The sequence below is a fragment of the Kryptolebias marmoratus genome, linkage group LG6, assembly GCF_001649575.2.
Source record: "Kryptolebias marmoratus isolate JLee-2015 linkage group LG6, ASM164957v2, whole genome shotgun sequence".
Lineage (NCBI taxonomy): Eukaryota > Metazoa > Chordata > Actinopteri > Cyprinodontiformes > Rivulidae > Kryptolebias > Kryptolebias marmoratus.
Window position 1 is genome coordinate 8,595,500 of NC_051435.1, and position 12,262 is coordinate 8,607,761.

General features: G+C 34.9%; 1 protein-coding gene across 3 annotated transcripts in view; it reads left to right on the plus strand.

Annotated features, from left to right (window-relative positions):
* Positions 1-11,792, plus strand: part of cps1 (carbamoyl-phosphate synthase 1, mitochondrial) — a 41,042-nt gene extending 29,250 nt beyond the window's left edge. For 2 of the 3 annotated variants that reach the window (XM_037976268.1, XM_017423926.3), the window contains 8 exons: positions 2,128-2,217; positions 2,556-2,726; positions 6,662-6,736; positions 6,889-6,987; positions 8,856-8,915; positions 9,040-9,152; positions 10,660-10,789; positions 10,889-11,792. In XM_037976268.1, the coding sequence (XP_037832196.1) occupies positions 2,128-2,217; positions 2,556-2,726; positions 6,662-6,736; positions 6,889-6,987; positions 8,856-8,915; positions 9,040-9,152; positions 10,660-10,789; positions 10,889-11,002 (852 nt within the window). In that variant the 3' untranslated portion in view covers positions 11,003-11,792. The remainder of the gene's footprint in view (positions 1-2,127; positions 2,218-2,555; positions 2,727-6,661; positions 6,737-6,888; positions 6,988-8,855; positions 8,916-9,039; positions 9,153-10,659; positions 10,790-10,888) is intronic. The other variant, XM_037976269.1, reaches the window with a different exon arrangement.
* The last annotated feature ends 470 nt before the right edge of the window (positions 11,793-12,262 follow it).

Genomic DNA, 12,262 nt, shown 5'->3' on the forward strand with positions numbered 1-12,262 from the left:
ACAAAATACTTGTACTTAGAAGTTGTTGAGCTGCAGTGAAAGCTTCTGCACTCTGAGTGAACATCAATATTTTCAATTGCCCTCGACAACTGCAGTTTTAACACTTCACACCATACTTGTTAGCTTTATATACATTTTTTAAATGCTCCTTTAAAGAGCCCTTTGCATGATCATCACATACTGTGTGTTCTGTTCTTTATGGTGGGAATAAACCCTGTGGCTCCAAGGAGATAAGCATAATTTGTCCTGTTCATTTGGCTTAGGAGCTGTGAAGAAATGCTAGTTGGAGCACCTATGGAGAAAACCATTCCATGTGCAAGTTTGGACTGCACAGCTATTTTATAATCCAATCTATTTGGATTCCCTCAGAAAAGCAGAATGCAATTTAAATTCAGAGTTGACAACATTATTTTTGTTCCAGTGATCTAAAGTGACTGCATACAATTGGGCCTTGTCCTGATTTAGTGGTACATAAAATTTATTTGATTCAATCTGTTAAGAAAAGCAGAAGGGTGTTTATTCTACCATGATGTTAGAACATTCAGTAACTGAAGGACTTACACACTGATAATATCAATTTCTACAAAACTGAGACCACAAATGAGGCATACAAAAGCACTGTTTTCTGTATTTATTTTAGACTTTGCCTACATTGCAGAACTTAGACATGAACAAAACACCGTATGACACACTGAAATAAAAGAAAAAAAAAAGAAAAATACATATCTATATGTAACAATAAATGATAAATGTATTTTGCCAACGGTCTGCTCTATCTACAAATTATCGAGAGGCAGTATATACATATCAAGTTAAGTGATTATAATAATACAAATGATTTAATATTTTGTCATTGGTAAATGGGTATAAGGGCTGAAAATATAGCCATCAACAGATATTCTAAATCATTTTTGTGTTTTAAATGGTTAATGAAGGGCTGCACAATCACTGTCCATTTCAAACTCAGTCAGATCACTTTTAATAATATTGTGTAACATAGGCATGAACAGAAACCACTGTTGCCTCAAAATATGAGCAATACTCGTTGTATTCTAATGTGGTGCAATGTTGCCAAAAAAAAGCTTTCTAGAAATAGTTTTGCCAAACGAAACTTCAGCTGTGATAAAAATATGTTAAAAATAATTTAATCAGTGTTATTATTCAGCCACACAAGATTATGAAAAGAGACACTGCACACCTATTTATGGATTTCCCTGAACCATTTTTACATGAAGCTTTTAAACTCAGAGTCTGGCAAATCACTGCATCTGTGGCTTACCATAACACAAACAATTTATTGCTGCAGTTTTTGTTCAAAAATCATTCACGGCCACTTTAATTGAAAACATGAGTCTGGCCAATTCAACTAATAGTGAGTTAAACACTCCAAGCTACATGGCAATGATCCTCCAAGGGCCAGTGACCATTTCCCACCCATTACTTTTAAACGTCCTGCAGTTTTGGGCATAAAAACCAAGTTTTCATGTTAATCTCTTTATAAGCTTGCATTCACTTTGGGTAATTTTCAGTCCACTGTCTTCTTGTGCATCTCATTATGTTAGAGTCACTGCTGACATTAGCAGCTCTATGTTCATAGGGTATTATGCCAGCAGTATTATAAATCATACAGTATTTTTTTAGTTTTGGTTCCATTAAAAAAAAAAAAAGTTAGTCACCGCTCCAAAAAACAATTCTATCAGTTGTGTTACCATCCAATATGAAAGCATCTAAAGAGCAAAGATTAGTTGTTTTGTTCCTTTTGCTCCTGTAGGAGTCCACTCACTGCTCATTTTCTTGTGAGGTATTTCAGGTACTGTAAGATCCTGCAAAATGGCTGCCGCAGAGAAATATATTTGCTACATAGGACAAAGACAGAAATTAAAAAATACAACTGGCAGAATAGAATGACCTCTTTGTGGTGAAACACCATTAATTATGCTGTAATTATTCATCATGCCCACCTTATATTGTGGTTGAAATCAAGCTGTTTGACACATAATGTCGCTTTAAAAAAGTGTTTTTCTTCAAAGGTTTAACCAGTTTTGCAAATAAACATTATGTGTCATGAAACTTTGAAAGACAGCCTCATATTTATTCTAAATATATATTCTTTTTCATTGCTTCCAGGTTAAAGTCGCCACCCGGAAAATTGCACAAGCATTTGAAATTTCAGGGCCCTTTAATACTCAATTTCTGGTTAAAGGCAATGATGTCATGGTAGGTACTATATCCCTGGGTATGACTGAATGACAGATTGACATTTTTCACACCAGACTGCAGCAAAAGCTGTTTACTTTCAAATTAAACTCCTTTCATGTTCAGAATGATTTGTGCAGACTGATAGATTTAATGATTAGTAAGGCTTTCATTTTTGACATTCAAGCTACAGTGCACATACAGAGAATTTATGTTTCTGTCTTATTACTTGGGATTCAAGTGCTTTGTGTTTATGGATCTGCACCTGTTAACCCAAATGTTAGTTTACAATAATCTAAAAGAAGTACAGTTTTTACTTTTTTTATAATAAAATGTATTTGTGGTGTGTACACCTTTAGGTAATAGAGTGTAATCTGCGGGCGTCACGATCCTTCCCTTTTGTCTCAAAAACAATTGGTGTGGACTTTATCAATGTGGCAACCAAAGTGATGGTGGGTGAACCTTTGGATGAGTCCAGCCTTCCGTCACTAGAGAAACCAATCATTCCCATAGATTACGTAGGAATTAAGGTAAGGAATAAAAACCTAAATGACCATAAGAATTTTTTTTTTTTTTTTGTATTTTAAACATGAACCCTTCTTAAAATTGCTTTAGGGGAAATGCTCTTTTCTATAATTCCTTAAGATTGAATCAAAATTATATTGCTGATAATACAAAGTGCACAATGCAGTTTCAGGTCAGGTTGTTGTGATATTGTTGACCTGTTTTCTTTCCAAACAGACAGTTAAACACTTAAAGCTTCTTCTTTAATAAAACCACTCTGTTTCGGCTCCTCTAGTCAGTCTTAACTGTCTGCCCTAAATTCTCTTTTGGCTAGCACAAGACCCGGCTGGTCATCGAGTGTCCCTGTCAAGAGTCGAGTTGACATTTTCTCAGCCACATTGTCTTTGCAGTGAGCCATGGTGGTTTTAAGTCAGCCTCAAGTGCTCATCATCATCAAGTGCCCCTTCAATTGTCCCATGTGATTCTGCTTTGGGCTTAAGTGGTTTTCATTCAAAGGGCAGAAGCCATGTTCACACATATCAACCACAGTGCTTCTCTCAGTGGTGCAAGTGTTGTTCTGTTGAAGATAAAGAATTAAAACACTGGGAAAGGAGCTGCCTTTTTGTAATATTGCTTTTCAATTTTTTATTTTTTTTTAACTTGATGAAGAGATTTTAAGAATTTCTGAAAATAAGTTCAGCTTGCTTAGAAAGTTTTAAGACTTTTTTAATATCCTCCTCAAACTCATTTTTTAGGACATATTTACCACAAACACTAAGAAGGGCTCCACTGCAGTAATTTTAATCAGTAAAATAGGACCAAATTAAAGGATTTTGCAAAGTAAAAATTCTTAGCAATGAACAGCAATGCTTGTCTGTGTGTTGAAATCTGAGCATATACTTGATTTCTTAGGATGTTGCAACCACTCAAATGATTGGATCAAAAATTAGCAGCTTCCGGCAATTAACATTTAAAGTTATATGTTTTGGTACAGGAACAAGTTCTTGTTTTTCTGGAAGTTTAGTTGTTCTAATACCCTTTTCTATGTTGAGCTTCAGATACTTGCCATTGCACCATTTTACAGACTTCCGTAGCCTTTGTTTCTGCTCCTTCTATAAGCACTAACACAATAGTGAGTTCAAAGGTAATAACTGCCTGTTGTATAGAGGAGACTTTGAAGCTTCTTTAAAGGTCTTTATTAAGTATGTCTTTGAACTGCTTTTAACTTGGAACACTACATTGAATGGGTGGAACATGTACCTTAATGGGTAGTGTAGGTTTCTCCAATACAGCTTCCATTTGATCACATGAAAAGGAAAGCAATTACTGCTTCATCCTTCTGCATAAGTCTGATGAGAAGAGTAGTAGGTACATTTCTCTCACCGACTTCTTAGCTTAAGTGTGAGCGAGAATTCTTGTCCCTGGCTGCTCTGAAGCTTTTTTTTTTTTTCAAAATTATTTTTTTACTCCAATTACAACAGAACTGTTGTAACAATAGTTGTAGTTTGGAACCAATCATCCAGGTATAATCCCCCACTCTTCCCCACCACCTAAAGTTTTCAATTTCCAGTGTGCACGTTGGTGAGGAATATTAATAGGAGCTCAGAATTCTCCAGACGCCTGGCTAAAGAGGCTTCCAGGGTTTAAACTTGGTATATGATATGTACTTCATACCCCTGACTGACTAGGGCCTTGCTGGAAACCTTGCCAGAATATACTGAAGCTGTTTAACTAAAGTGTGCTAATTTCTTTATTACTGTTAAACAAATTATGGCTGCAACAACATCAGGCAGGCACTATAAACTTGGTAATGTCTCCATTCTGAGTAGCCTGAAGTGTGTCTGATCAATATTTTATCCATCTCAGCCTTCATCATCCCTGTATCATCTCAAGGCACAAGTTATTGCTGTCTAGAGAGATCATCTTCATTTATCTGCCTTATTCCCTTACTGCCTCACTGTTGCTGCCTGTTTTCTTTCACTCTGGCATTGTTTGAAACCTTTTTTTTTCCTGCTAACAAGTCCCTGTTGTATATTTTTTTATCTTATGCAGTATAAACTCAAATGTTTTTTTCACCTCTTTCTTCTATTAGTAATATAAATCCAACACGGTTCCTGTTCCTTTTAAGGATAAGAAACTTGATGTGGTGGTTTTGAATTTTTCCAGAAGACAACACTATTGGCTGAAAAAAAAGAGTAAAATTCTGAATAGTAACTTTTCAACCACAGAGTCTTGTAAAATGAACTCAATGAGAAAAAAAGGCAAACAGGATTGCATTTCTTCAAACACTAACTCTTGTGTGCCAATTATATTTTTCTCCTCTTTGTTCCCCATTTCAGATCTGATTGATTCAATGATTCATTGAATGTAATTGTTAAGCTCATCAATTTAAAGTGAAAGTTTCCTTGGTAAATATAAACATATGTCAAAAGCTTTATAGAAAACATAAATTCTCATTCTTTCATCCTACAAGAATTAACATTAAAACTTCTTTTTAGCTGGTATCATTGAGACATAATAAGTACTGGCTCCACCTCCAACAAGGCATGCCCATAGTGAACAACAATATTATGTGAATATATTTTTCTGTAGCACATCTGTTGCTTCATGATAACATTGTTCATTTTGTGAAGCCTTACAATAATCCCCAAGAGAAGGTGGGCAGCATAATATTAGGAGATTAGGAAGTACTGCTTGTATATATTAGTAGGATGTTGTGGTTAGCTAGAGTTGGTCATTGTGATAGTAACAAATATTCAGGCCACATAAATGTGACAGAAGGACAAACCATTCTAACATTAATGTGGCTTTTTCAAATACTGGTGTAGATTCAGTTACGTCTCCACCTGTACTAGTGATTCTCTTTTTTTTCTAACTGCTTTCTGCTGATTTTGTTTGTGTTTGTCCGTCTATTATATCCCTTTCACCTCTTCATCATAGTTTTAAAGACTGGGTATAAAATCCTGCAGATTTAGTTAGTGTAAAGGTTAAAATTAGTTAGTTTGGATTATGTATAACCAGTGAATAGTTGTTTAAGTCTTTCCATCACTTGTGTGCAATTTTATTTGCCTTTAACTCTTTTATTGAAAGTTCCTGCTCATTGTTATTCCATCGATACATTCTCCTCTTTCTATTTAATTTTCTTTTTTGGTTTCCTCTCCGTCTGCCTCGACTCTTTAAACAAAGGCATGATAAGCCATTCTGCTTCCCTGTGTGATTTCTCTTCATTCTTTCTTACATTAGCATGCTAACATTACATTTACTGATTAGATAGCTGGCTTCAAGGATGAATCCCCCCCAGTGGGCCTTGCCTCTGTGTGTGTGTATGTAAATGGACACTTAAACCACACAACACCACACCACCTCTTGCTCTCTTCAAGGTAATAGGGGTTGTCTGCTTTATAAATGGAGTAATAAGAATGGCTTCCCAAATGGCACCCCACATTTCTTGCTTTTTCTACAACACAATGGTGAGAGGACAGTGTCATCTATTCATGTTTCTGCCTTTTTTTTCGTTTTCTCCTTCCTATCTTATCTTTAATTTTCACAATTTGATCTATTTTTCCCCCTCTTGTGTCTTATCCACTTCCTCTGTCCCCTTCCTTTTCAATCTCCTTTTAATTATTATTTAATCATATTTCATTTTTCACCCTCTTCACTTGTTTTGTTTTTGTAATTCTTGTTCTATTTTCTCTCTTCTTGATGCTTTCACCTTTTTAACTTTCTTCTCTTTACTGTTCCATTTGTTTCTCCTCTTATTCCCTTCATTCTACCTACTTTCTTTCCTTTTCTGACTCACCCTGATGTTGCTCTATTACTGACGTCTCCTGTTCCCCTTTTGTCTGGAGAGAATATGGCCATCAATTTGCTAAGATGAAAGGGATTAATGGTGTACAATTTTACACACCAGTCTCTAATTTCTCAATAAAATCAATTTCTTCCTCCCCTCCTCTTTTACCAGGCACCAATGTTCTCCTGGCCAAGACTGAGGGACGCAGACCCTGTGCTTCGCTGTGAAATGGCTTCCACAGGAGAAGTAAACCCTTTGCAAAAACCAAAAAAAACCATCCTAATAATATTACTATTCAGCTGATGTTAAAACAGAGTCATAGTGAAACTGCTACAACTATTTTGAAAAATCAACGTCTCTCACAGTTTGCATGTGTTTCCATGTGTGTTCTGTTTCAGGTAGCTTGTTTTGGACCTAACATTTATTCAGCCTTCCTGAAGGCTATTCTCTCCACAGGTTTTAAGCTGCCACAGAAGGGCATCCTGATTGGGATTCAAGTAAGACTACAGCCATCTGGAATTTTACTTTCCTTCTGTTCACTTTTTTCTTTTGGTACACCTTATTCATAAGCTCATCAAAAGCAATCTACATACTGCAAATAATATTAAGAAAAAAAAAAAATTAAATGGGCCAAATGTCAGTGTAGGGCTTGTGATAGTCAATAGTAGGAACAACAAGGGGCTTAGAACCAATTAGTTAGGAATGCTTAGATTTTAAGTGATTAAAGAAAACAACAACAAAAACTGCTATGTCTTATTATACAGCCATCTGCTTATATCTGAGATGCTTAAAAGACTACTGAAGTCTTTAGTTATGATGCCGTCAAGGCATTGACCTTGGTAGGACCCACAGACTGTAAATATGTTTAATTACTAAAGAGTAATAGAAAATAATAAAGTTACCTTAATAATCCTGTCAGATTTATTTGTGCTTTGCTGGTGTTTGGATGAAAAAATAAATAAATCAAAACACAACAAAACAAACAAACCTCACAAAAACATAGTTGCAGAGAAAGCCACCCCCATCACAGGAAGTGCATTCTACTGAGAGCATAGTGTCACCTCTAACAACACTGCAAACCACAAATATGCCCATTTTTAATTGACTTAGTATGCTCAGGCAAGGCAAGTGTTGATTATTTAAAAGAAAGGAGAAGAAAAAAATATTATTTATCTGCCCAAGAGATTGGTTGGACTTTCTCTACTGTTTAATTCAAAGGTCTAGGTTTTCTTTACTTTTTATAGATGTAGTGAACTGACACAGTAAACATGGGGTGCAACATGTCTAGACTTAAGGAGATGAAAAGCAGTTTACCAAAGTGTTGGCTTTTAGTCAAACTATTAGTTTTATACAGTACGCACAACACCTCTGCAGACACAAACTAGTTGCTAATTGCAAACTTTAGTCATACTGCATATATATAGAATATTTATGTTTCCTCTGTCAGGATCAATGACATCAACTAATGATCAAATGATTATCACAAAAACTATACAAAAATATAATTACTACTACAAACCATTATTGTTGATAAACTGCTTATACCTCTTTGATTTGAGCTCACTGAATTAAACAACCAATAGTCATGACTAAATGCACTAAAATTCCCCAAAACTCACCCATTAGCACCCAACCTAGTGTTGTTTGTAAGCATAATCAGACCTGCTCTTCACTTTATTATATAAGATGTGATAGAAGAAAGTTTAGAGGAGTAAATGTATTTAGTTAATGGGAAAACATAAAAGATGACAAAGAACTTGGATCTACACTTGACAGCTAAACCTCAGCACTTTTCACACACCATATCACTCATACAAAAGGTTATTATTGATTAGATTCCATAAATACTGCCAGCCATCCCTGTGCTTTATAATGACTATCATCATATTCTGTCATAAAATAAATCTCCTGCTATGACATTTTTATTTTGTTTTCTTTTCATTGACAATAAAGGGAAAAAAATAAGGTAAAACAGATCTCAATTTATTTAAACCACTGCATTTGGAAACATTTTTCAGAGTTCCTAAATTAAAAATATCCTTAAATTCCCTATAACATTCCAAAGATGATTTTATTATAGTTATTTAGTCTGAAAGCACCTTTACAGAGTTACAAATTGTAAAAAGTATCTTTTAATTGGAAGGAGGGACCTTGGAAAAAAGTTAACCTTTGTAACTTTGAGGTAAAACTGTCAGACTTGGGATAATGAACAGTCCAGTATGAACTTGTTTCCTACAGTTTTTATTACATATTATATATATCTCAAAAAAAGAACAACAAAAAACAACTTTCTAAGCTCTTATTTGAAATTCTTTTACACTGCATGGTTTTACAAAACAAATCTGTCTTTTTTCTTTCCTTTTAGCAATCTTTTAGACCAAATTTCCTAGCTACAGCACACCAATTAAAAGAGGAAGGCTTCAAGGTGAGTGCTGAAGAAATATTTCAAACTCTACAAAACCAAACATTTCATGATTTTTTTTGCCAGAAAAAGGACAAAAATGCATCCTCCTAATATTCCTTGTGTTGTTCCCAATAATGCTGTCTAGCTCTATGCTACTGAGGCCACCTCAGCCTGGTTGAGTGCCAACGATGTTCCTGCCATTCCAGTCGCCTGGCCAACTGAGAAGGATGAAGACACAACATTGCCCAGTATAAAGAGGTTAGCATATAACCGCTTCAAGTTTCATTTGATTTCTTTTTGACCTTCATAAATTTAGCTTTTGTTAAACTTTGAACATAAACATTGAAGCTAAGCTTGTTGGTTGGTTCCTATGAGCATGTTTGGGTGATATATCAACTGTGATTTCTTAAATTCAAAATTTGGGTTAAAATACTGCAATAAGATCTAAAGCCACAGTCTTTCATTTTTCTACAAAATATGAATGAGGTCAAAGAAGGTGTGGACAACTCTGAAGTCAGGTCATTTAATTTACTAGAAATAAATCTTTGGTTGGGAGAAGGAATTAATTAACACGTCAAAGGAATGGATAATAAAGATAAAATATCTGTGTATTGCACAGTTCTTAAAATACAAAGTGTTTTACAAGAACAATAAAGGTGAGTTCAATTAGAATAATGTTCAAAGAACAATGTTAAAATGTGTATTAAATAAATCAAACGTTGCCAGGGCCTTACACAAAGAGGACAGTTCGAGGATCTGAAGGTAACTAGAGATTTAGTTTCCCTGAGTCATGTTCAGAGTCATAAAATTATCATTAAAAAAGTCATAATTTATGAATTGGGAGTTGTTTACAGGACACTTTTAGTGTAGCTCAATGAAGATAATTCCTTCCAGGTCAATAAATTAAAAATTAGGGTGGGGAAAAAAGACTGTTAGTACTTATTCCACATTAACTGATTGTATTTGTGAATAAAAAGGTCAGAATGTTTGAATACGATGGGTAAAATAGCCTTAACTAATAACAGCAGTCTTGTTTCTTAAAATATAAAACAAATTTCCCATTTTCAACTTGTTACCATTTTGTTGATACTTTGAGCCTTTTTTAGGTGTATTCACGTTTTTGTTATTTTATTTTTATCCAGCACAGTATTTGGCTGCTTGAACAAATATGGATGTGATATGAACAAAGCACAGTGTCTAAGTCACTTTAGTTTGTCACATTATTTTCTGGTTTACTTTGCATCTGTTATTTAATGCATAAAATGTTCTAAATGTAACAAAACGTCTGAGCCACATGTCCACAAATATACCTAGTTTGATTTAAAACAAAGAGGAGGTACATGGATGCAGTTAGAGAGGACATGGAGGCAGTTGGAGTGAGGACAGAGGACGCAGAAGACAGAGTTAGATGGGGGATGACTCGCTGTGGCGACCCCTGAAAGGAGAACAGCGGAAAGAAAAAGAAGATTTAGTGCATAAAAGGAAATGCACTGTCAGATAGTTTAAACTAGTTTGCTTGAAATATCTACCAATGTTGAGGGGTTTGGAGGTGCAGTATTGGGACTGCAAATATGCTTAAAGCAAATGAAGGTCTCTGGTTAATTAATATATAGCTGCTGGTTTTAAATGGGAAAACAAATGCCTGAGCTACATGTTCACAAACATATTGAGTTTGATTCAATACTTTGCATATGGTGTGTGAATTTTAAATGTAATGCTTTGCGTTATTTCTTAATCTGTTTTTTGTGTTGTTTTTTTTTTATAGATTAATCAGTGAGGGTCATATTGATCTGGTTGTCAACCTGCCCAATAACAACACTCGCCACCTGAAGGATAATTTCCTCATCCGTAGAATGGCTGTTGACCATGGAGTTCCCCTCATTACTAATTATCAGGTCAGTTAAAGTGATTTTATTCACAACGAAAAGTGACTATTTTTACTTACTTAGTTCTATCTTATGAATCTTCACTTGTTTTTTTTTTCTGTTTGGTAGGTGGTGAAGCTGTTTGCTGAAGCTATTTGTAATGCAGGTGAGCTTGACACCACCAGCCTCTTCCACTACCGACAGAAAGAAAGCCAACCAAGAGGAACCAGTCAGCGAGGCTAGTGATTCATCTCTGTCTTCGAGTCGTCTTATGAAACTGGAAAAGGTGTAATTTACCAGGAAGTGCTACAGCCAAAATGTCACATCGCAAAAAATAAAAATCAGGATCTTATAATTCACCTAAAATATATTAGATAATAACTTATTGAATTTTGGTCAAATTACTGTAAATGCTGTGCAGAATAATTAACAACTTTTAGATGCATTGTCCAAAGGCTCGAATATATAATTGTTATTGCAAAGTTATTAAGTTGTTATTAAGGTGATTACTAGTGGCTATTACAATAATTAAAACATGCATGTGTGAAGGTTAATAAGTTCTCAGATACTGTTAGGAAGCTGGATGGTAATTAAAAAGCCTTCTTGAGTAAAAACTCAACATAAAAAGTCACGTTTGTTCCCAGATTAAGGTACAAATCAGCCAAAGGCACATTTCACGGTGTGTCACTCGAGGGTTTTTATTAAAGCTTCAGTCTGGAACACAAACTTGGAGGTTTGCATTTATTGATAACAGTTTTGTTTATATATTTGGATTTATTTCTGTATATATGTTTTTAAGTGAAAGGTTCTACATTTTATTGCAGAATACTACAAAGTCATTTTACCAGGCTGTGTGCAGTAATGTCAAGACCCTAAAATGCTTTCTGTTGTTTTTCTTGGTGTTCGTTGTATAAGAACACATTTACGAACAATTATGTTATCTCTCACATAGTCTGCTCTGTCTATTAATGTATGAGTTCACTGTGCAATAGATGCTCATTAAAACAGGTTACTCGCCTCCCCACTGCCATGGGTCTGCTTTCAGGAGTCTTATTACACACAACACAACTGCATCGGAACACAAGATGACCTGTAACTTTGACAGTAACCTTCACCTGTAACATGTTGGAACTGAAACAAGCAGCCATCTTCACAAATGAACAAATAAATAAATATATTACCTTTTGTAATGCTTGCCATATGGTCAAACAAACATGGAGTGGTACATTAAACTCTCACCACTTACATTTCCAGTTTTTTATACATTCTAAGCAGCTAAGCATTGGTTCCTTCCTTTCATGTAGATTTCCTTTCATACATAAATAGTGTGCTAACAATTAAAAAAAAATCCTGTAGTGTTTAAAACATTAGAAAGTACTTTTTACACCCCGAAGACTAGAAAAATTGTTAAACACATTTACCATAAATAATTTCACCCTCTGGTGGTAGAATTCTCTCTGTTGCTGCTGCTTTGTTGACAGGATAAGTCTGGTAATGAGTCAC